Here is a 24,762-nt window from a genome sequence, read left to right as displayed (position 1 = left end):
GATTTATCAGCACCTAATAACAGATGTGCACTTGATTTTCATGAATCCGTGAAGTCGATATTTCAAAGAATACATATTTGTTCATCCTCGGCCATACTGCCTCTTACAGTTGGCATTGTGTGTTTGAACGATTCACGGTTGTAGGCTTAGCAGTTTTGTTGTATTTTTGACAGCATAAGTGATGATAACAGGCTGTAGCACTTCTAGTGCTTAATGTTGGCCACTGTCATGAAATAAGCGTAAGTCTGCCAGGGGTGACCGTAGAGTCTGAATTATCATTTGAGTGAGCTAATTGAGATACAGATCGAACCCGTATCTTGATGAATGCTAATGTTATTTCAATGATGGTTGATTGTTAATCTTTATTCGTCTCTCTTTTCGTTACTTAGTTGTGCTGCCTACTAGAAATTTGATCTAGTTTTCTTTCACTTGCTGCATCAATTCATGAAATCGATCATCGAAAGCAACTTCACATGTTCACTTGGCATGAACAAGACGAGTTGTTTGCTCTTGGATTGGAACCCAGCACGAGGGATTCTTGACCTTTGGCTGAAGCTTTCAATGACTTGCTTGAATTCTAAGGAATAACTAGAACCAATCACACCACTGTCATAAAAACGTCATTGGAAAATAAAATCTCTCTCTATGACCAATCTCAGCATGGCCATTTCAATTGCTTGCTTGAATTCATCGGAGAACCATGTCAAACCCTATGGCACCGAAATAGATGTATTGTCTTGGTTTCTTTCGTTCCTACTTCAACTGTCAGACATCTTATTCAGAATAAAACCAACATTATAACAAATGCCCTGGCACAGCAATCAACCACGGTAGAGTGGGCGGTATCTTCAAACTATTAGGAAACGGGTCTGTGCTGAAACGGAATCAATTGATGAAACGGAATCTATCCAGTTGCAAGGTGAACTTATTGAGTTGTCCAATGGCATTCAAATGCAGAGGCATGAGTAAATGAGAGAAGTGCAGTGATCAAACTGATGTGATTATGTTAAATTTCACCAGGAGGCCGACCTCTAACAATTCATGCGGATGAACAACGTTGTTCTCGTCCAGCAAACAATACAGTTATTTTTCTTTTATCAAACGAAGACATCCTATCAAGACTTATTTCCTAAAAACCAAGACAACAGGACAATGGAAAATGGAGCCCCGGGACTTGTTCTGCCGACGCCCTTTAGCGGTGGTCGATCTCATAGTCGATCTCAGCCAGGATATCGGCCAAAGCTTCCTCAGACAGTGGCCTCTTCAGGCAGCCATCAGCTCCAGCATTCATCATTTCCACCCTATCAGTCTCAATCTCTCCGGAGGTCAGGCCGATGATCTTGCTTCGCACGCCTCTCTGCCTCATCTGCCGTATGGTCTGCCACAAGAACATATTGAACTCAGTTAGATATCTTCGCAATCCACGGTTTAGCGAGAAATTGGTAGTGAAACTAAAGTTCCTAGTTTAAATTGCTTCTGTGCATTCTCATCCTAGAACTGCTCTTCATGCATATTCGAGCCCGATTTGCTAATCAAGGTTCTATGCCATCATGCTAGAAGCCTAGAACTGCTATCTGACCAAATGAAAAAAAAAAATTCAAAGAATGGAGAGAAATTTAGCTTCTCATTTAACTACATGGGGCTGATATATGATTTTCTCAGGTCAGATTAAGTTCCTGGGACAATCACACTGTCTCAAGAATAAGTCTCACAGAACCTCTCGCCTGCGTTCCTTTACCTCGACACCACTCATGTCAGACATGTATCTGTCGACGAGGATCAGGTCGTAATGCGCTCCGGTGAGCTCGAGCGCCTCCTGCCCGCTTACGACCATCTTTGTCTCGACGTCGACTGATTCCAGCATGTAATTCGCTATGAGCCGACCCACAGTGCCATCCACCACGAGTGCAGTCAAGCTGTTCCTGAGAACCAGCTCGGCCAACCCATAGCCACATTCATCCCCCACCGAATTACTGCCTGTGCTCTCATTACATCCTGCCGAATCTGAAGATGCGGCCATGGCTTTCCACTTTCCAAGCCCCTGTTGAACCACCGAGTACAGCATAAGAGGGTATAGTTATAAGCTTCGGAACGCGATGACAACAATGAAATATTTCAATTTATCAATACATTCATAAAAAATGAAGAGGGGAAAAAACATGCTTAATGTCCTCGATTAGGTGCTGCAATCAGGAAAAAAGTGGTCCTGCTCCCGCAATCGGTGGAAACACTCCTCACTGTCGCATGTCGTCTTCACCGTCTCGGACTGCAGAAGTACCGGTCTTCACCGTCACCAGCATCGGCACTCGAATGGCCGCCTCTGTCGCTCCGACCGTCACGGCTCTGGACTTAAAGAGTGAGCTCTCTCTCTCTCTCTCTCTCTCTCTCTCTCTCTGCTTCGTGGGTTTGGGTTCCTCGGTCGACAATGCCTCCTCCTTCGGACCAGTTCTGATCGGCTCCTCGTGTGATTGATTGTGCACCTCAAGTTTCCAGTTTGCTTGAGAATCGTGCGACGGAGGGCGTGTGATTTCCTTGAGATGTGCAGATGGTTTAGTTTATTTGGTCTTTCTGAAGATGGGCGGCGAAGCTTTCCGAGTCAAGATCGAAGAGACATTATGTCGTTCCCTTGGATGGTCAAAACAAGCAGAGACGAATACGATGGATCTCGGCGCTAGCCAGAAGATTACGAAGAGCCTCTAAAGAGAAATGCTTAATCACTTTGCTTGATCCTAGGCTTGATCACTGTTCCCACTTACGTAAAGTTTAGGAGATGAGATTAATGTTCTTTACGTAAAGCTTTTATATAGCGGGAAAATGGCCATTTTGATGATGGGGGCAATTGCCACTACTCGACTGCATGAGGCGCCCTCCTAGGTAGGATGATGAAAGTGACGATTATCATAAATTCATGGAGAATGATGCCGGTTGTTATGTTTTATGTAATTCGATTTAGCAGGTTACCTAGAACAAATGCATTCTGTTAAGGGAACTAAATGTACGAAGTTTGGCTTTGAAGAAACTTTTTTTGTATTGCATGTTTTGTTAAGTGCTGCATGAGAGGTCAAATCTAGAATGGATCATTTGTTAAACTGTGGTATTGATGGGTCTACGCTGTTGTAGCCGTTTAGCCAGACTACAGCTTGCGTGAATCTCGTTGTGGTCTGCGGTGGCGATGCCTTTGGAATGAGTAGCTTGAGCTTTTCTGTTGAAGTGTCCCTCTAGGTTGGTTTTTGAAGGATGACCTAAGTGTAAGGCTTCCCTGCTTCTTCGACTGATTTCTAGCTTGCTGCAAATTTAGCTCCCATTAAGTCATTGCCAGCCAAAATATAGATAATCAATCACGTATATCGCTTTCTTTCCTTTGGTTTTTATTGTGCCCCCTATCATTCTGGTTCTATACTCTAATTACTCTCAATTGACAATACGCATTTACCTCCTTCCGTATCCTGTTGGAGTTAAGTCTTCACTCTGCATCACTTATTGATGCTTGCCATTGCCTCAGCAATCTAACTGCAATCATTTCAATTCTTTTGTAGGGGTCCTTGAGAGAGCTCACTTCAATTGCTTTCCGGAAATAGGAGAGATAAGGGTTGATGGAGTGATGGTGGAGCGTAGGTCATGCCTTTATTATTTACCCAGGTCAATGCCAATAAAATATGCTTTCCAGGGAATTGAAGGGCCCTGGTTTGTTCACTTGGATATAACATGTTTAGGAAGTTCAAGTCAGCCATGCTTACATCACTGCATAGCTAGAGGTGATCATTTCTCAGATGTTTGTGACACAGACCGTTCGACATCTCAATACCTTCTCTTGTCAGATAACATTCAGAGAGTGGACAAATATGGAGAAAAGGAATCTCACCACTGTAAACCTCTATCACCACAGCTTCAAAGGGATACTCATGGGCCAAACAAAAAGAAGACAAACAACCATAGATTGGAAGGTTGCTCCAAAGGAAACAGAACTAATGTATTCGACAAGAACTGGCATTCTAGAACTGAAGAAAATCCATTTACTGGTGTTTGGAGTACTCCAAAAGGCACAAGTGAGGTTTTGCAACGGACCGAAAGGAAATCCAGTCCACTTAATGAGCACTCTAACACAACATCATCAGAAGTTATATCAGTTGGTGGTATCATTAATAGATACTTCACAAATTTCAGTGAGGTGAACAGTTTTGGTAGCCCCTGTAGCCCTGATTTTCGGTCTAGACCATCAAAACTACCACTGAAGGGTAAACTTAACTGTAACTGCCCAAGCATTCAAGTGGATGCCTCAGCAGAGTTTGCAGTTGAAACACCACCAAGACTGTTGACTACCTTGTCTTCAACTGAACCAAGCCCCGGAAGTTTAAGCAATGCCGTTATAAGAAGCAGAGTTGGGAAATCCTTAATTATGGCCTGCCATAATCTTGGTAATTCAGCAACTCCACGAGGATCAGCGGCCTCTCTGTGCAGATCCAGAAACAGAAAGCACATGAGTCGAAATACTTTGCCCATAAAGCTTTCAGTCTTCGAAATTAGTGAAGATGATGAGTAAGGGAACTGAAGCCATCCACTTGTACTGGCTTCGGTTGTTGGAAATGTAGTCCACCAACATCTTAAGCAAAGAAATTGCTCCGGTGATAGAGCTAGTGCTTGCGGAGAATTGAGACCAGACATTTGGAAAGAAGAAGAAGGACTTCCGTTGTCCCGTTGGCTTTTGCTGATTGAATTACTATTTCATGTCCAGGACCTGTGATGACATTTTCTCAGGAAAGGTTAAGATGAAACATATACTTGACCCCAAAGAGCGGGATGTAGCACAGCTTGGTAGTGCGTTTGTTTTGGGTACAAAATGTCTCATGTTCAAATCATGTCATCCCTACCTATTACTTCTAAGGGTTCCATTGAAATTGATTAAAATCAGGCATACGTAGTCCCTTTTTATTATATCATATTCTATATGATAGTCTTAAGCATACAAGATGTATTCGGGTTAGAAAAAAAAATGCTCATTTTTGTCTTTTAGTTTTAGCTAGTGCGATAGTGATAAGAAGATAAGAAAGCGCTCTTAGTTTTCGGTTCGGTAGAACGTAGGCCTTCAAAACCCAGTAGAACACGGGTCTTCAAAACCTGATGTTGTCAAATCGTACAGAGTGTGGTTCCAGTCATGGTTAGGTTAGTCCCAAAGTTACACTTCGATAATTGAAATCTGATTCTATATTTACATGTGTTTCTGCGACATGGGGGTCAGCACAATTAAATGGCATAGTCGGTAGTATGAGTATCGATTGAGAGTGTGCAGTTAACTCCTATCGGTAGTTTTGCTGACTTGGATAGAAAGGTATGCTGCAGATGTTCTTATGTGGCTTTTGGCATCACTGCAGCCGTTAAAGTGCACAAATGACAAGGCATAATCATGCCTGCAGTTAGTGTTGACTGATGATAGCCTCTATTAGCTAGTGTAGCATTCCCACGGTTCTTTGGAATGGCACATTGTATTTGTTAGTTTGTTTAGTTTGTGTTCGAGGCGGCACAGATCAATCTATCATGCTTTGTCTGAAGCATGTCCAAAACTGAGAGAGAACTGATATGTGGAGGCAAAGCTTATGCTCCCGTTAAATCTCTTAGAATTAATCATGGGGCTTTGTGTGCTTCAGTATCAACCGTAATCTAGTGTACGCAGCTAGTATTGTTGGGTTCAATTGCTTCATTAGCCACGGATCAGAATCCTTTGCCATTTCCTCCTCTCTTTTTACTTCTTCCTTGTCAAGTGATGCCAAATTTGACTGACCCTTATTTTTTTTTTAAATTTGGCGGAAACAGGAAAGGAGCAAGGTTTCTCGTGAACCTTTGCAGCCCACGAGGCGGAACATTTTTAGTGAGTGATGATACTTGAATCGGCACTGAGGAAACAAAATAAGACATTGAGCCCTGTTTTTCCTTAGCCGGTCTCCAGCTGGTGCCCTCGAGGCACACAGCTTGAACTGTCGCTGAAACCTGTCCTTGGAGGTACACTTAATATAATCTTTCTCAGACGTGGTGAATTCTGTTGTGGGCTTGGCACACAGGACCTGCGCATTAGACGGGAATACGGTCAAGCTTTAGGTGGCTGTCCAATAGTTTATGGTCTATACATGGTTGTCCCGTCAGAATCTCCCTGAATACTCAGAACTCACAAACTTAAGAGTCATTTCTTGAGAAATGAGACGATTAGTCGTCCTTCATGGTCCTTGCAGAGACAGAGAGAGGACGACCTAGATATCTGAGTTGCCAAGTGTGGAAAGCAGCAACCTGACATTGCATAACAATGCTTGGTTGGCTTTTACGTTTGAATAACTTTTGGCCGTTCAATTCAGACCGTCTGCTCTTTCTTACTTCATAGAAAAACATTGCACTTGTGATTTATTAGTCCATCTCGTCTGAACAATTCCACGAAGGCCACAACAAGGCCACATTTGATTTTGAATTTTCTCTGTTCTTTTTCCGTGTTTTGTGCTTCTTATTTTGGATGTGCTGTGTCTTTCGTTTTTTTGAGCCTTTCTTCCGCTTTTGTGTTTTTTTTTTTTTTGGTCAATTCTTTCTGGGTGGTTTCGGCCTTGACCATACTGCTTACAAGAATGAGAATTTAAGACTGGACTCAAGCCCCGCACTGAAAGCATTGGTAAGAAACTATTAGTACGACTAATAATATTCAAACTACAACTTGCGACGATGAAGCGTCGCCGCCTTTGGACGTGATTCGTTCATCCACCAAACATGGAAAAGACCTCAAGTTGACGGCAAACGATTAGAGGCATTTCAAATTGGAGATGGACATACGTGTGGCGATAATTTGGGATTAATTAATTCTCATAATTCGAAGGAATCTTTCCTTTTCCCATCCTCGGATTAAATAAAAGATGTCTAATGCATCTATTGCATCGCAACACACGATGGTACATCTGACAATGAAACCAACGCAGGGGGAACACTCATCTCACCCGCCGTGCCCCATTTGCCAGCTCATCCACCGAATGACTCATCATCTCCTCATATGATAGCGCGCCACGTCACTACTGACGATGTACTAACGGCGACACGGCGCTTCGCAGTTACCGTTACGGACGAAAATGACGCCGTTGGAATGTTCTTCTTTTTCTCTTTCTTTTTTTGTGGTTTTTTCGTCGGAAACGCCGTTTAAATGTCGAAGGGCAGAAAAAGACCAGCATATATAATGGCTTCACATGACAGGAGGTCCATCTTTTGGCCCAGCTATCACCCTCTATCTCTCTCTCTCTCTCTCTCTCTCTCTCTCTCTCTGAAAGTCATTTTGTTCCTCCCAGAAGCCGTCTCTCTCCCTCTCTCTCGGATTCATGTCGGTACGTAATCGACTCTTCCGAACTTCGATCGATCCTTCTGCGCTCTTCTTCGCTAGATTTCGCCGAATGATGTCGTCCGCTAGAGCTTTTCGATGATGTTCTGTGGGTGTTACTGTTACTGTTTGGCTGTCTGTATCGCGCTGACCTGAGTGGCTGCTCGGATCGTGTTCCGCGTGCGTTCGAAAGCTTCTTAGGTCGAATCCGCTGAATCGTCTCTGATTAGCCCCTTGCACGATCGAAGTAGTTCGAGTCTCGGGGGTTCGCCGATTCCCGTTTTCGTGATTGGAAGTGACGTCAGTGGATATTTCCGTTGCTATTGAAGTGAATCGTCTGCGAACACGCCTGCTTTACTTTTTTTCCTTTGGTGTGGTTTTTGAGTGGCGACAGAGTCAAATTGGCATCCTCCATCACCAATTCTCTCCCCCAAAATCTTGTTTTCGCATTTTTTCGTTGGCGCGTCACTAGTAATACGTCGTCCCTTTGGAAAATCTGGGTGAGGAAGTAGAGTTTTCAGGAGATGATCGATTGATTTCGCGTGATTTCCGGGTTTGAATTTGTTTGACTGAGGTGAGCCTGTTCGGTAGAGGTTATTATGCGTAATGGGGTCTGGTGGCTCAATTACTTTGAACGGATGAAGCAATTAGGTTGTGGTTTATCTGCTTCAACCTCTTTTCTCCCAAGGTTTTCCATGATGTATTACCTCATATTGTCACTTAGGAATTAGGATGATCTGGTCTATGGTGAAGCTGGGTTGCCGTTCGTGGCAAGCCTAAATGGTGAAATAAATTTCTCTACCTAATCATATGATAGGACTGAGTATCATATCTGATTAGAGCTTTTTACAGAAGGAAACATGATACTTGCATGATGTCCAGTTTCTCTAAGGGATTAAAGCAACCTACCATGTGTGTAAATCACGGGAACGGTGAATGGACTGTGAAGATTGTTCGATCAAATGATCATTTCTGTATTTTTCATTATCGTGAGAGGTACTAATCTCGCTGGTCATATTCCTTTTCTTGGAATTAAAATTGCCACCGCTTAAAGGCAGCTTAACTTCTTTTCGATCCCGGTTTTTGTGCTGTTGTGTTCTTCATTGCTGATTGTGAATGTTCTTATCTTTGCACTGTGCATCTTATTCAATATAGCTCTTTCTTCTTTTATCTAATTTAAGGATGGGTTCCTCTGTATTGTAGATGATGTTTTAACACATACACCATGTGGTCAGAGAAAATCAGAAATTATTCTGCTTATAATTGTTATCTTGACAAGTTGCGTTATGCACCTCATGTAATTTATAGTTCCATATTATGTTTTGTGTGGAGATTGTAGTGAGGTGAAGATTTTGTGCATTCAACAATCTGTTCCTTGCTCCAACAGGAAAAAGGTCAGCCATTGCCAAAGTTCGGTGAATGGGATGTCAATGACCCTGCTTCAGCCGAGGGGTTTACTGTCATCTTTAACAAGGCAAGGGATGAAAAGAAGACTGGTGGCCAGCCCGAATCTCCAGCAAAGGTCAACCCTCAAGTTAAGCACTCCGTTGATCCGAGCAAACCTCCAACTGTAAGTTGTTTCTTGGGAGCCTGGTAACAAACTGTTTAAGACGTGTGGGATGCAGCAATTGTTGCAGTCATTTGTTCTGGTATAATCTTTTAAGATGGCAATTATGTAGTTAACTCCTGTTGAATGATTAATTTTAAACTACTTTATATGCTATGCTAGTCTGGATGAAAATGTATAAATGCAAAATAGAGATCTCAAACTTGCAGATATGGGGAAAAATAGATTTGACGGTATCATAAAAACCTAGGGGGTAGGACGTTCCTTGCTAACTAGTATTCGAATCATTCAAATGACCATCCTAAAGATGCTTCTATTCTTTACAGCGCGAGCTGGAACTAAATAAGAGTTGGACTCGATTGTGTATGAACCACGTCTGGTGCTGGAAATCTTATTAATTTTTTCTTGTTTTCTCCCAACTTTTACTGATTCGCTCTCTCTTATGGTGAATTCTTTGCTGCACTCAGAAGAAATGGTTTTGCTGCATTCAGAGCCCAGCAGAATCTTGACGAGGCTCTCTGGCGAGGAGATTACAAAGAAGTCAGCCGTGGCTAGGCTAAAGCAGCCCCAGAATATTCACTTGAAGAAGATACAGGCAGCTTAGAGCCATTGCTATTCTTGCTGAAATCGCTCTTCTTGGTGTAAATGTGGGGTTTGTGGGGCTGAGTAAAATAATGACGCCTTAATCTTACTATAATCTATCAGCAGTATGCTTCTCTCTCTTGCTTTCTCTCTCTCTCTCTGCTTAGTTCTATCGCTAATTTATTAAGTGTCTGCTTTCTGTATTTATGAATTGGATCTGTCTATGAAATGCCTTTGCCTATTTTCCCGTCTGGTTTAGTTTGTTGTTGTACATCGTGGTTGAAGGCATATAAATACGAGCTTATGACCTTTTCCTCTTTGCATCAAGCTAACAGATGTTTCTGGTTGGGGGAACATCGTGAGCCATAGCCCTATGCGAATTTCGTTTCTCTCCGTATATAGGAATTAACGATAAAAGTACCAATAAAATTTTAAACTCATTGTATTGATATTAATTCATTTTTGAATCTTTTAATTTGATCAATTTAATTATATATTTTTACGTATTGATATTAAATTCAATCTAACCAGCCAATTTAGGTCGGAATTTGCATTGTTGCCATCAACGTGGTTTATTTTTTTATTTTTTTTCCTTTAGCTTGCCATAGGCCATGGTTGGTGAGATTTTCCTTGCTAGATTTGACGAGGCCAATTCTTGTCAGGCGAGATCAGCCCTCACCATCCACCGACAAAGAAAAAAGAGAAAGCTTAAAAAAGCAAGGAAAAAAATTTTAAAATTTTTCAGAAATCGTAAAAACAAAATGTCCGCGATAGCATAGCAGAGGACGTGAATGTTTAAGACCAAATCAATTCAATTGAAATATTTATAATTGAATTAATATCAATGCCCTAAGTTTATGACTTTTTTTGTACTTTTACCCACGAATTAAGTCATTAACTCTCCCAGACATGGAAAAAGTCATCTCCACGAATCTGGACTTCAAGATATCGGTAAATCCAATTGGCAAAAGAAGAAAATGCACGTATGCTCGCCCTCCTTTGTTTTTTGGAAAAGGAAGAGTCACAAGGCATGTCGCCATCGGAAGTGAAAGAAAAATGTCTCTGATTGGCGCATGTGTTCTCATGGTGCTGAACCTACTTCTGCTCCATACAATCGCCAGTGAAAGACCATCACCAGAAACAGGTTTAAAGCCTCGTAAATTCAACTCCGAACCCATGAAGGTATGCGGCTATCCATGTTACCAAACAACAAATCCAAACAAAGCTCTCGCCCTCCCATCTTTTCCTTCTCTTTGCTTCAATTTGATTCGAGCTTCACTCACTAGTTGTAATTGCCATGAACTTCACGATGAAAACCTATTTAAACTCCCCAATTTTTCTACATGGCCTGACGCACAAAGTAAACAGTTTCCCCGTCTATACATGTCTCTATGGATATTATAAAGAAAGTATCGAAGACTGGCATTGGTAACCAAAATCTCTGATTAATTATGCGGTCATCTGACAGTATCAATGTTAAACTCGAGAGATACCGAGCTTCCTCTCAAAAAGGCGGCGGAGAAGGTAAACTTGAAGAACGCTTGCCCCGATAAGTGCTGCTGACTCGAAGAAAGCCTTATGGACTGCCCTTCTGCTCATCGCGTCGTTCACTGCAGTCACAAATCATCATAGAATGAGTATTCATTGAATGCAATACCTATGTAATGTCCATCACTGAACACAATGTTCAATTATCAAGGTCATCCCCATTCCATTTCGTGTGGTGATCACACTTAAAAACCTCAAGCAGAAAACACATGGAAACGAAACCCATGACGGCCATTTGAAACCCACTCGAACAAACACGGGCCTTCTTTTTTGTTTCCTCCTTTGTTTTCTAAGTCCGCCTTTTCGGCTGCTGCCAAGTTAGGTAGGTTGTACTATTTTCAGGATCATAAACAAAATAACTGACCAGTTATGTCAATCAAACGGATAAAAGGAGCTTGTAAAAGGCTCTAGAAATAGCTTTTAACTTGTCTTGTGAGACATTTACTTCTGAAGTCTTATAAGAGCAGAGGTTGTGACAACCTTTGAGATTTAGGAGAAAACAGGAGTGGAAGCAAACTATGATGGTCCACTCAGCATCAAATAGGCAAGTTATTTCCGTTGGAGGTGAAACAAGGTTGAAATTCAGTGGGAAAAATAGCAAGAGGACTTGACATAAAATATATTACCAATTGCTTGACGCTCAGTCTGAGCCTCCAGCCAATGCTGCTCAAACTGAATGTTGTAGAGAGCCTCCTCCAACTTCCCTATCTGTTCCAACAAGGGGTTGAAATGCTCTGCAGATAATCCACAACAGATAGAAAAGAGTCACACAGTATATTTCCACTCTCTAAAGTTCATCAGTCCAAGAGACAAAAAAAACAGAAAAAAGGCAGAGTCCTACCATCCTTTGCATGCTGATCGTAGAATGCAAAATGGCCAACATGTACATCAAAATCGACCGTTTCATGATAAGGAGACTTGTTAGTAAAGCAGAACCGATGAACACCCTTGTGGTGAGCCACAAACTCAAATTTCTCACTGATCTTGTCGTGAAAATCTTGAATCTGATCACCAGAAGGTCCTTTCACCTGACAATTTCAAAAGTTGCAAAGTACATACATTCATTAATGTCATTATCGTAGGATTAAAGATCAATAAGCAAACTATTGATGGAATTAAGGAATTTAATGATCAATACATGATTTCAATCTATAGCATGTCCTGACAAACATGAAAAAGGAAAACTAAATATGCATATGCGAGATCTAGTCGAGCAACCTAGGCTGCCAAAGGCTAATAAACTTCAACGAAGAATCTCCTTTAGGAAGATAATCAGCATGCCTCACGAAAAAGAAGCATATGAGTACAGTATTTCATGTACATTACGTTTGATCCATTAACTATGTGCTATTAAGAACTCTCACTTGCCTACTTTCCGAGATGCTTGAAATGAAGTGTGTCACACCTATAATGGCTTTACCCTGTCTATGTCTGGATACCCAAGAACCAACATGCTGTTTATCCCCATTTTCAAGAAGGGATACAGACATAGTGTCAACATCTGCTGAAAACAGTCCAGCAATGCCTCGTATGAGGCAGCAGAGACTAATAAAAGGTTCACAAAATCGAACCAATGATCTTCCCGTTTAAATTGTTTGACTACTTCCAAGCAAGGAGTAAACTGGGTAAGAATAGAGCGAGACATGACGGTCATCCTCAAAAACAAATCATCAAGGAATCACCAGCTTTGAATGAGTGATGAACACAACCCCAGTTAGGTCAATGACATGAACCATTACACTTAAGGATGAGCACTTCTTGCACATCAAAGAACAGTCAGTCACCGCAATAAGTAACTTCTCAAACAAAAGCTGAAGCTTACCACAAGATCAACACCATCTTGGCTGTATTGCCAAGATGCATCAGATTTAATCACCACGAAAGAAACGTGAACAGTGTCCCCCTCATACTGAACATCATGGGCAAAGCATTCTTCCCTATCAATCATAAATCTAATTCCAGATACCGCATGTAGGGATAGAAATAGCCCCAGAACCACAGTCAACATAAAACCGGGTGCATGAGAATCCATCTGCAGATTCGAAGACCAGCGTGTTAATCAATGAAACAAAACAAGATTATGATCATCCTTTTTGCAGTTTCTTACAGCCAACATGCAAAACCAAAGGTAAAATAGAATTGAAGTCTTCAGAGTTGTCTGAGGGGACTTTTCAACCCTGGCTTCTAGCTTTTGAGAGGTGCATTATTTCCAAAAACTATAGCAGTTAAAACAGATATAAGCTGCTTGACAAAAAAAGAAGAAGATATAAGCTGATTTTCAATATCAGTCTATGCAATTAACAGCTTCTACTCCTTCAATCTGCAAAAGGTGCAGAACAACTTGCCAATGCCAAATCCATCCTATGTGCAAATTTCTGAAATTACAAAACATTAAAAGATCACTCGATCACTTCTGTGGCCACCACTACAACCATGCACAGGACAACAAAGCTCTAAAGCTACAACACCAAAAAAAATCGACACCCAAATTGCTCTCTTCCTCTCTTTTCAAAGAGAGGTCCAATAGAGCATCCTCTAGGGTAATTGAAGCAAATACGAACTGTCCCCTCCTTAACACAGCGATAGAGAAAAGCCAAAAACCGAAAGAAAAACACAAGGAAGAAGAAATTCCTTCTCCAGATAACAAAATTAGAGTCGAGTTTCGATTTTGTTTACCACTCTCTCGAATACTATTCCAATTATCACTATAAACATGCACTTGGTCAACGTTCACATAGAATACCTCAACAAAAGCAGATAGAGCAAAACCCCCCTTCAAATTATCAACAAAAAGCGATCTTTATCAACGGCGGATCTCGTCCCAGATACGAATTATAGGCAGCAAACGCATCCTACCACAGTCGATTTCAAGATTCTACTATTTCCTCACCAAAATTTCGTGGACCAAACAGAAACTTAAAAGAGACCAAAGCAGAGAAAGACGAGAGAGATCGCGAGAAAGGGGGGGAGAAAAACAACAGAAGCGAAGAATGTCTTGCCTTGCGGATCGCCAATAACTCTGATAAGACCTCTCTCTGAGATCAGGCGATGACTTATCAAGCGATGCGAAGGAAGGCAAACAACACTCGGGACTTTGGATTTCAGTCTGTGAGAAACTGCTCCTCGAGCAAACGGAACCGTGCCGTGTTCTCAAATGAAATTCGAGGAGGAAGTCAAACTCTAATTGATGTCTTTACGACAATTTACAGTGCGGTCGTTTTATTAAAAATTAAAACCTGGCGAACTCTTCTATTTTCCCCCGCCTTTTTCATCACATTTATAGACGAAATTTCTTGCATTTACAACGTAAAATCCTCATGCGGGTCTCGTGTGAAAAATTTATCAAACATCTCTTTTAAACAAATCTTGGGATGGATTGTGGCTCTTCAAACACACTTTGTTAACAACTCTATTTGAATTAGTGACTAATATTTATTTGTCTTTTTTTGTTATCTACTATTCTTTTTCATAAGAAAAATATCTTATCTTTTACAATATTTTGTTTACCCTTTCTTATCAACACCTTAAAAGTACCAAGTATTTGGTGAATTACTACACTTTTTTCTTTTTTCATATGACTTACTAACTTTTCTCTACCAACTTATTTCGAGGTTATGCATCGACTCTCATATGAGTTTTTCGCCAACTTTTCTATTTTATTGCAATTTTAATTTTTCTTACTTACCAACTATTTTGTTTTTCACAATTGAGTTGCCGACTAGTTTTGCGATGCGAAACTCTTATTAGACAAGTTAGCAAACTTTGTATTTCGTTTTACGCTCACCGGCTTCTCTTATCCCGAACAAAACAAAAGCTTCTTTTATCTCGACCAATTTTTGTTTGTCTTTCTTACAAAAACCTTGAGTTTACCAATTATTAATGACGCTATCAGTTTTTATCCGAGTGACTAACTTTTTTTTTCTCCATTAAGTAACCCAATGAAAAAGTTAATAAATTAAAACAAACTAGACAAAAGTTGTAACTAACTCATAAGAGTAGATAATCTAAAACTAGTTGATAATTCAATAGATGAAAATTTGCAATCAATTAAATTAAATCTAGCAAATTTTATAAATGAAAACTGGTAAAGTATAAAAAAAAGCTGGTAATTAGAAGAAAAATAAATTAGATAAGTATCTTAAATGAGAGTTGGTAACTCAAAACCAATTGGTAATTCAATTTAATTGTAGAAAATACAGCGAACAGTTGATAAATGTAATGTATTGCTAAGAAATGCAAGAACATAAATCACAAGAAAAGTTGGCCGATTGAAAAAATTCAAATACATGTCAACAATTCTGATTCGAAAAAGGTGATTCCGATTATAATTATTTTTTCTGATTTTGATTCTGTTCGTTGGATAAGTTCTAAAGAATCTGAACGTGTTTGGTAATCGCACAAAATTTCTATTCTTGGAACAGAAACACGTTTGGTAACTGCATAAAAATTTTGTTTCGAAAATAATTTCTCTTCATAATTTTTTTTCATTTAAGTCGAATAATTACGTAGTTACTTTTGAATTTTATCCTACATTTCGAATTAATTGAAGATTAATTCATGTTGATTCTCTTACATAGTATATTGCATATTGCAAATAACATTTTTTCGTGCTATTTCGTCTAATTGTCGTGCCATAACGAGTCATTTTAAGCTTAAAAAAGAATAGATCATGTTGGGTTAGTGTGTGACTTCATATTAGCTCAAGCCCTCCCAACTCTATACTAAATCGCAACGAAGAAATATCAAATTTGATCTTAGTGTGATTAATGACATATGTATATACAAATAGATTTGCCTCTAATTTTTGAGCAAGTAGATTGGAAGCCTTATCAAACGATCGAGAGAAGCCGTTTAATTCTACACAACTAGAGAAATCTAGAGTCCGGAAACTTGGTTACGTCGGTGTTTCCACCGAAGTCCTTTCGACATCGAAATTGTGTGTTTTCTAAATGTGTTTCACACAAATTTTCAATTCATTTTTAAATCTATGAAGTAAGCCAATTCTAAGTGTTCACGTAAGTTATTTTTGTCTTTTTTCAAATTTTCTAAAACTAGACTAAGTCTAAAGTACTTAAACTTAGGTAAATCACAACCAATAAAATCAATTACGCAATCAAAGAATCATGAAATTGATAAATTGCATCATAAAATCCTAGTGAAGCTATAAGGCCTTAGAGAAATGTAGTTCGGGTTTAATTTCACAAGTGTTTATGATTTTCCTAAAAAAGAATAAATCTATGAAATCTTGATAATCTCGGACCAAATTTATGAAAATGAGGTCAAACTAGTATAATCTAAGCTTCTTCTGTTTTTATGGATTTTTTGAATTTTTTCGAAGTTTTTTAGATTTTTTTTATTGTCTTATATAATTTTCTTTGAAATGAGATCTTGTTATGTTTTAGGTTGAGTGAAAAGTGATGAGAGAACCGAAAGGAAAGAGCGAGACATGTGGGATTTCATTTTATTTTGTAATTCTCAAAAGTGATTCTTTTTTTCAGAATCAGCTTTTTTTTTTTTTTTGTTTTTGTTTTTGCTCCAAAACTGTTCCCGGAAATAGAATCAGAATCATTTACGTTATTAAACGTGATTCTCATATTTTTTGTTCCGGAAAATAGAACTAGAGAATCAGAATTGTTGCTATACGGGCCCTCAGCAACTCGTAAAAGAGTTGATACAAATTACAATGGTAATCTCACCAATGAGTTGACTAAATACAAAGACCTGCAAAGCATGACAAATAAAAGTTGGTAATGACATAGAAAAGTTGATAAAACACGAAAAGATGGTAAGTAACTTGAATTAAAGTTGGTACCCACAAAATAATTGATAATAAAATATGACATAAGCTATATTCGTAATTTCATAGAAGAGTAAAATTCAGAACATTAGTAAGTTATATGATTAAAAGTCACTAAGATAGTTCAAAAAATTGTTAATTTGCAAACTATAACAATACTGTTAATTTCGTAAAAGTGTTGATAAGATGTAAACAACTGACACGAAAAAAAATATCACGGTTTTTTTTAATCAATGATTTTTTTTTTTTAACATTCATAGACACTTAATGAAGTATACCGATATGAAGCACGGACAAATAAAATTTTAAGGCTAAGAGCGAGGTGTAGCGATAAAAGTTGCTTAAGATATTTGGGATAATGACATAAATGATCTATGAATTTTGATCAAATATATGATGTGATCCATGAACTTTAGTCTAATGTCTAATAAGGTCCCTGAATTTTTAATTCGACGAATATAATCCATGAATTTTTGGAACATATTCAACTTAGTCCCCGAACTAAGAGATGACATTGGATTTTTTTTTTTATATAGTTCGGGGACTTAGTTGAACATGCTCAAAAAGTTCATGGATCACATTGAACAAATTGAAAGTTTATGAGTTACATTAAACATTGGATTAAAGTTTAGAGACCATATTAGTCAAATTAAAAATTGAGGGACCACATTGTATATCGGGTCAAAATTTAAGGACCATTTGTGTTGTTTTCCAAGATATTTTTAGCCCACAGATAAAATTGCGATAAAAGGTGCTTGCCATTTGTTTTCCCGCCAGCAGTGTTGACAATGTACACCCCTCTGATGATAACAGAAGAAGCCTCATAAACTATGCGTTCCACACTGATTTTCAAAGCCAAAAACCACATGAATCATCTAATTTACTATCAAAAGGAAACAAAAATCGTGCAGGCAGATACTGCAATCACAATTGATGCAACTGTTGTAGAAATCGGCATCTTGCCCTCATCCTTCCTTAGGATGCCATGATAGACAGGCACATTGATGACAGTCAGAACTGCACACAAAATCACCTGCAGCGACATCGATCCGGAGAACCCGGCACCCCCAGACACGACCCCCTTCAATGCCGTGCCGAGGAAGCAAGCCAAGTTGAGCAAAGCGAGAGCGGTCAATATGGTGAACATCGGGGACGCGGCCCCGAACTCCATCGTCTCCTGATCGTACCGCCGGGCGACTCCTTCTTCGGCCACCTTCGAAGTGATCACGAATGCCGTCTCAGAGAACCCCAGCAGTTTCACCACGGTGTCGGTGATGGCGAAGAGGTAAGAGCTGGTCCTCTTGTAGAGCCACATTCTCTGGTCGTTCCACCAACCGAGGACCGTGCCGCCGGACCAGAGGTGCTCTGCCAAACTATAAGCGTACTTGCCAAAAATCACGTATCCAAATGGAATGAACCAGGGGCTTGTAACCTGATTCATAGCAGCACAAAGTTAGCTGAAAAGGACCATGATTTATTTGTCTGATAGGATGAAATTGACTTGTTGAATGCCCTGCAATTGAAAACGGAACACAGAAACACTGTAAGATGTGTGAAAAATACCTCTGGAAACAACGAAATGCCTTTCAGGAGGCAAAGCGAGGGGATGATAGTGTAATAGAGAGTAGGCAAGCAATTAGGAGCCCAGAGGCAATAGGGGAGATAGCCCATCATGAGGCCGGGGCTGATCTTCCCGACCCCGTGCCACGCCGGACTGTATCGGGACAGCAAGATCTGGAAATCGCCCTCCGACCATCTCTTGTGCTGCACGAGAGACTGGAGCAGCGTGGTTGGCGCAACGCCTAGGAAAGCGTTCCTCTCGGGGTTGAAGTAGACGGATCTCCATCCTCGGTACTGGATTGATAGCCCCGTGATCACGTCTTCCACCGGAACACCGTACTTTAAGCCCATCTGCCCGAATCACAGAAAAAAATTCCTTTTTAGGCCTTTTTTTCTGTGCTGATTCTTCTCAGGTTGAACAGTAGTACAGTTTCATTGGCATCAAATTGACAAAACTACACATTACTAAACCTTTCTTCCCCATTCAGTGTTCTCCTCATAACTGCAGCTTGCAAGTTTCTTGAGCTCTTCTGGTTTATAGGTGCCTCCGTTTTGGTCGATTCCGCCATTTTTGCTCCATATAGTTCTGACTTCCCTGCTGATCTTCTTTCCGCAGAGGGTGTCTCGCCTGTGAAAGCACCCGCTCCCAATATAGAGCACACCACCTTGACCATCCAAGCCATGAAATTCCACCTTCAATGCATGCAATCAAAGAGAAGGCGGCGAAGAAGATCAACTAAATTGATGCGAAACTTCAAAATGACATGCAAACAGATAACATAGGAAGCTCCGAGACTCTAAATATCCACTCACCTCAGAAATCACTGTTAATGAACTGCTGTACAGGTCGTTCTTGGTGACATTCTCGAAGCTCTGCGGGAACTGAACGTAGGCGATCTCGTCCCCTTTCTCTTCGTCCATGAAAAAGCAAAGCGCATCTCTTATCGACTCTGAGTTGTTCGAGTACATGTCGCAGTCCACATTGAGAATGATCCTCCCATTGCTGATAGCTGATGATACCCTCATCTGCATTTTCGAACAGATAACGAATTCGGCCCATAAAATATTGCATCACATGATGATTATTGAAAACCATAGCATGACGATAGAAATGCAAGAACTCCTAGAGCAAACTTCACAAAAATAAATGAATCTTAATGCAAGATCAGTGCATGTATTCACGGCTTCCATGTCCTGTACTAGTTCTATTGTCTGTGCGCACATTACCAGCGCGTTCATGGCTCCAGCTTTGAAGTTATGGAAATATTGCGGTCTCTTTTCACGAGCCATGTAAACCAGCGTGGGCAGCGCATTGCCTTCGGCATCCACGGCCTTGCAGGTCGTCCTATCGACTAGTATCTGAAACAGACGGGCTTATTAGTTAGTCATCGGCAGATACTTCAGCATGATAAGTTGCAAGCTACTATGCTTAGCCTATTAAAAGCCAATGTACCTCAAGAAACGTGTCGTGATCGCGTCGAGAAGTATACGAAACCCACTGAGAGAACTCCTTATGCTTTGAGCGGACATCCTCAGAGATCCGGCCGAGTTCGTAGGCGGTTTCGATCCTGTTCTTCATGTCGTCATATAGTTTCTGATGTTGAAAGTGAGAGAGATTAAGAATCATCCGGATTTGAGGATTAGTATGCACCTACGCCCAATTTTATCGAAGCTGTAGAGACAGAACATGGTCGTTCCTAGTAATCTTCAAGTGACATCTTGGACGATGCCCCTGTTTTGTTTCCCAAAATTGGTTTCTCAAAAAATTGGCAAGTGTGAAAAAGCCGGTAATAAAAGTTTTTCTTTGTTCAGAGAGAGAATAGAAGTCGGCAGTTGAAAAACAACATAAATACATTGGTGGCCAAAATTAGTTGTTAACTTGATTGGAGGAAAATTGGTAAGTCATTTTAATTCTAATTTTAATTAGGAAGCTACTAGCTTAACAAACCGACAAGATCGTCAGTTATTTCCGACCACACGATCTCCTAATTAATCAGTGTTTTATGCAAAACACGTGATGATGATGTGTGGATCTACAGTTGAGTTTGTATCATTTTTGACAGTATTATCAATATAGCATTTCCCTTCTAATTAAAATTGATAAATTTAAGTAATTACTAAAATAGACGAATAAAAGTTTGTAAACCAAGTGAAAAATTTATAAATTACAAAATTCAAATATGTATCGCTAATTAACTCAAATGAAAGTTAATAACATAATGTTAGGTGATGATTGGGATTGGTACCTTCTCATAAGAGTTGGTAAATTAAAGGGTTGATAAGCAAGACAAACAAAAGTGGGGCACTCAATAGAAAAGTTGTTCAATTGAAAAAAAGGAACGAGTAAACATTGATGCGTAATTTAAATTAGATGACCATAGTAAAAGACTATCTCTTTATGAATAGACTCTCCTTCTCACATTGAAATTCAGGATCTCATTTTTAATCATATAAAAATTGATAAGCCACTCTAATGAAGTTGGTAAGTTTATATAAAGAGTTGGTAAATTCCAAATGTTAGTAAGTTACGCAAATAAAAGAGGGGAAGGTACTAAAAAATCTGTAATTGGAAAATTGTGAAAGGAAGTTGATAATTTTATAAGGGAGAATGCTTTTTTGACTGTTAAGAACGGTACAATTTTAACTGTAGATTCACACACAATTACCGTGTGTTTTTTATAAAGCACTCGTTAATTGAGAGATCGCATGATCAGAAAATTAGAAATAACCGACAGATCTGTTAGACCGTCAAGAAAAAAGCTTCCTTTTATAAAAGTGCCGATAAGTTACGAACAATTTTTGTCAAAGATTACTCATAACTAATCTTTTTAACATTAGTTTTTTCAACGGTCACCAACAATAGTAGAGCTCTACTACTTCCTTTAGAGAAAACTTCCTCCAACTTTCCAGGCCCTAATTTTTCTTTTTGAGTGTTGAACTTTCAACCCTGAATTCCCAAAATTAAATTTGGCGACAGACATATCTACTTTTTCAATGAAAAACAATTAAAAGTGACAATAGACTATTTACCTCTCTTGAATAGGGAAATGTAAAAATCAACTTGTGTGAGAGAGTATATACCTTGATAGCCAATAATTCCTCGTTTTCGCGGTTGGCACAAAGTTGATCGCTCGACGGCGATCGGAAATAAGCTGCCGGCGATCGAGGCTCCACCGTGAATTTTCGGCAAAATGGAATCCAACGCTTGGCGAACTGGGAAGCTTCCAGCAAAGCATAATACGTGATGTCCGAACCAGCATCGTCTGAGAGATAGATGCTCATCTTCTTCGACGGGTAATCATATGCCATCACCGACAGGACAGTGTTGATCACCATCATAGGTGGCTCGATAGCGGGGTCCGCCGTGCACACGAATATGTCCACCCTCGGCAGGTCATTTTCATATCTGTTTTTGTTTATGTTTTTTTTCATTTTCCGGTAGTTAATATAATTATTAACCACCGATGAAGTACGTATAAATAAGAGCTTTGTTCACATGAAACAATTATTCTTAGCTAAAATGGTGAGGGTTAGCTGCTGCCCGACACATTTCATGCATTCGTGTTGCTTGTAAGTGACCTAGACGTAGCTTTATCTTAAAATTATAGCCGCATCCGCTCATGACCCAACCGCAACCCATCTCCCTCTGCCCTCTTTTGTCTACGCCTACCACCGGCCCTGCCGCCCATCGTCGTCGCGGCAGGCTCATCTCTACCGCGCGCCGATGCCCGTCGCACAGCCTCCACTGCCACTGCCACTGCCCCAGCACCAACTCTCTCTCTCTCTCTCTCTCAGAGGCAACGGAGCCAGGATCCGGCTGAGAGCGGCTAGATATGGTTCCGCCAACTTTGATGGGGGCAAATCTACTCTGCCTAGCTATGTCGACCACGGCCGAGCCAAGATTGGTTGGCTCAGTCGTCGTCGTCGAAGGAGCCCCTGACCTCCGCGCGTAGGCCGAGAGAGAGAGATAGAGGACATACCCGGCAAAGGACGGCGATATGTGGGGATCAGGGTTGCCTCGTTGGTGACCGAGGAGGTGGAGGACGCAGCAGCGGCCATGGCAGATGACGAGGCGGTGGCGGCGAGTCGCGCAGGGCTGCGCTCGCGCGCCTACATAACTTGTGGATTTTTCCATCAACCTGAACCCATTGGGCCATCAAGTCCAATCAAAAGGACCCACTTCCTCCACTTTCTTCCACAAGTATGCTCTTTTCCTCCTTCGTTAAAGCCTCCTCAATGCTCGGCAACTTTCAAAGAGCAAGCTGCTGCTTAGCTTCGCGCGCTTCTCTTAAACTTCAATGGTGTTTCGTAGTATCGTAAACAAATTGAATCGTTGGGACCTTCTAATCTCTCGATGACCGTAAACATTTAAAGTTCAGGTTACATCTAACCCGAGAGAGAGAGAGAGAGAGAGAGAGAGAGAGAGAGAGAGAGAGAGAGAGCCTGTGAGAGAGCCGGTCCTTGAAGGTGCGGCGATAGAGGAGGCTCCAGCGGCAAGCTTGCGTGAGAACCCAGTAGAGGCCGAACCACAGCTCGGCCGCGAGCAGACCGAGCCAAACCCAAAGCGGACCGTGCTCCGGTTCGCTCGGCACGTGGCTCACCCTATAAGCCCAGATCGTCCATATCCCCAGGAAGATGGTGCTGGCAAACACCCTATACACCACTGTCCCTCTACCCCTTGTTGTCTCAAACAATGGCGTATACCCGTCACCTCCCATCTCTCTCCCTCTCTCTCTCTCTCTCTCGCTCTCCACAAATGAGTTTTGTCGACGCCCATGGACATTTTATTTTTAGGTATACAGTAGAACTGTGGACAACACGAGGGAGTTGAAAACTCCCATCTACCACGTTTGACCAATGACCTGATCCTACTTTTGCAGAAAAAAACAGAGAGACAACTGTATAGATGAATTGGTATCAGACCTTGTCCATCGCACGTGAAAAACAAAGATGAGATTCGATCAAGTGTCGACAAAAAAGATTTGAGCTTTCATCCGGTCCATTATTTTGAAGGAATTTAATGGAATCGAATTAGACGATCACACAAAAAATCAAGAAAAATTGGAATGACGCACGAGATTATCCAGGTTCATCCCAAGATTAGGGCTACATCCTGCAAAAAGATTTCATTATATTTTTCGATTTACGGCCAATTCAACTAATACAATGATAAAATCGAACAAAATATATATGTCCCAAAAACGGGTTAAAAAACCTAAAACCTCTTAATTCCAACCATACGGGCCAACTTAAATAAAAACCCAAACCCATAAAGGTTTCGGGGGCGATGCCCCCGAACCCTCGCTCGCTCACCGGCGAGCGGGACAGCTGTCCGCCGACCGGGCAATGGGACCCCCGTCGGGAGGCGCCGCCCTCGAACCCCCGCATCCCGCGCGCATGGGTCACATGTCGTTGGGTAATACTTCGGTTTCCCTAAGCTCACGTGGGCATACTCGATATAAGAAACAAGGGTCCCCGAAGTATTCGCCAACTCCAACATATTTCTCATATAAAACGAGCTTTATTTCATTGTTGTTGTCTTTTCTTGCTTGTTCCATTCAGTTGGCTTGTTGGGGAATTGGGATAAGGTTAATCGTTTTCCACGTCGAGGGGGCCAGCCTAGGCCCGTGAGCTCTGAAGTTACGACAGATGCATGTTCGTGGAATTGGGTTAATCTCTACAAGCAGTATCAAGGTGGTTCATTTTTCAAATTTACTTGTTTTATTTACTTTGTGAAATTTGTATTTTTGTCTTGAAATTATGTACTCCATTTTCATATGAAATGAACATTTCCATTCCGACAAAAAAAAAAAAAAATCGGCAAGATGTGAAGAAGACAGCCCAAGCTTTGCGCACTTTTTCTTCCTTCAAGCCTAGAAAAAAAAAAGGGCTCTTTTCTTCCGAAAAAGATCGATCGCGATGTTGATAGATCGGCGTCATTTCTTACACTTTTTCCTTTGTTTTAAGACGGATAGAGGCGACTAGTGTAAGTAATCTCCTTTTGACTTTATCATAAGAGATATTTCCGCTCTAGTCGTAGATGTAACCTCCTTTCTTATAGAATTTTTCGTATGAGTCACGGATAACCATACAACTTCCGATCCAAAGACGTGAATGAAATTTGTAACCTCGTAAAAACTCATAGACCCCTTTACCACTCCACCTACCACCTTATTGGTCTGTGTCATGTCTAACTCAATTATTCCTAAATTTCAAACTTTAATCCATAAAAACGTCATTGCAACTTTTTTTTTTTAAATGCGCAAGTTTCATCGTCGTCGTCGTCATCATCATCATCATCATCTTCTTCTTCTTCTTCTTCTTCTTTATGAGTGATCATCCAGGAACAAATCTTAAAGAATTAATGAGATA

The 24,762-nt window shown here is 40.6% G+C and overlaps 4 protein-coding genes across 9 annotated transcripts; 2 read left to right on the top strand and 2 right to left on the bottom strand.

Moving 5' to 3' along the window:
• Positions 1-1,192: 1,192 nt before the first annotated feature.
• Positions 1,193-2,020, bottom strand: LOC115736126 (two-component response regulator ORR41-like). The gene is made up of 2 exons (XM_030667649.1): positions 1,739-2,020; positions 1,193-1,378 (listed from the first exon to the last, which is right to left on the bottom strand). The coding sequence occupies exons 1-2, from the start codon at positions 2,018-2,020 to the stop codon at positions 1,193-1,195; spliced, it is 468 nt and encodes a 155-aa protein (XP_030523509.1).
• Positions 2,021-2,218: 198 nt separating this feature from the next.
• Positions 2,219-6,372, top strand: LOC115728409. Of its 2 annotated transcripts, XR_007197520.1 has the most exons (3): positions 2,219-2,356; positions 3,537-4,760; positions 5,814-6,372. XR_007197520.1 is itself a non-coding variant. In XM_030658775.2 (2 exons), exons 1-2 carry the CDS (start codon positions 2,245-2,247, stop codon positions 4,538-4,540), a joined length of 1,116 nt encoding a protein of 371 aa, XP_030514635.1. In that variant the 5' UTR covers positions 2,219-2,244; the 3' UTR covers positions 4,541-4,980. The 2 variants fall into 2 exon arrangements, 1 of the variants encoding a protein (XP_030514635.1); XM_030658775.2 differs by lacking the exon at positions 5,814-6,372 and having other exon boundaries at positions 3,537-4,980.
• On the top strand, positions 2,374-9,805 carry LOC115737672 (protein NOI4-like). Of its 2 annotated transcripts, none has more exons than XM_048274552.1 (4): positions 2,374-2,391; positions 7,323-7,343; positions 8,724-8,906; positions 9,371-9,805. In XM_048274552.1, the coding sequence occupies exons 2-4, from the start codon at positions 7,338-7,340 to the stop codon at positions 9,410-9,412; spliced, it is 231 nt and encodes a 76-aa protein (XP_048130509.1). In that variant the 5' UTR covers positions 2,374-2,391; positions 7,323-7,337; the 3' UTR covers positions 9,413-9,805. The 2 variants fall into 2 exon arrangements, with proteins under 2 accessions (XP_048130509.1, XP_048130510.1); XM_048274553.1 differs by lacking the exon at positions 2,374-2,391 and adding an exon at positions 7,247-7,258.
• An 811-nt stretch (positions 9,806-10,616) lies between these two features.
• On the bottom strand, positions 10,617-23,117 carry LOC115736781 (transmembrane emp24 domain-containing protein p24beta2-like). 4 transcript variants are annotated; one of them, XM_030668646.2, is made up of 12 exons: positions 22,834-23,117; positions 21,472-21,796; positions 19,844-19,984; positions 19,618-19,749; positions 19,204-19,416; positions 18,862-19,083; positions 18,394-18,741; positions 17,771-18,262; positions 12,856-13,065; positions 11,875-12,061; positions 11,660-11,767; positions 10,617-11,095 (listed from the first exon to the last, which is right to left on the bottom strand). In XM_030668646.2, exons 1-12 carry the CDS (start codon positions 23,106-23,108, stop codon positions 10,962-10,964), a joined length of 2,787 nt encoding a protein of 928 aa, XP_030524506.1. In that variant the 5' UTR covers positions 23,109-23,117; the 3' UTR covers positions 10,617-10,961. The 4 variants fall into 4 exon arrangements, with proteins under 4 accessions (XP_030524506.1, XP_030524497.1, XP_048129841.1 ...); XM_030668637.2 differs by lacking the exons at positions 17,771-18,262; positions 18,394-18,741; positions 18,862-19,083; ... (3 more) ...; positions 21,472-21,796; positions 22,834-23,117 and adding an exon at positions 14,033-14,192 and having other exon boundaries at positions 10,906-11,095; XM_048273884.1 differs by lacking the exons at positions 17,771-18,262; positions 18,394-18,741; positions 18,862-19,083; ... (3 more) ...; positions 21,472-21,796; positions 22,834-23,117 and adding an exon at positions 13,777-13,915 and having other exon boundaries at positions 10,906-11,095.
• Between the last annotated feature and the right edge of the window lie 1,645 nt (positions 23,118-24,762).

This window comes from Rhodamnia argentea, chromosome 2 (genome assembly GCF_020921035.1).
Source record: "Rhodamnia argentea isolate NSW1041297 chromosome 2, ASM2092103v1, whole genome shotgun sequence".
NCBI lineage: Eukaryota > Viridiplantae > Streptophyta > Magnoliopsida > Myrtales > Myrtaceae > Rhodamnia > Rhodamnia argentea.
The sequence above is the reverse complement of the archived record's forward strand: the minus strand, read 5'-3'. Positions and strand labels throughout refer to the sequence as shown.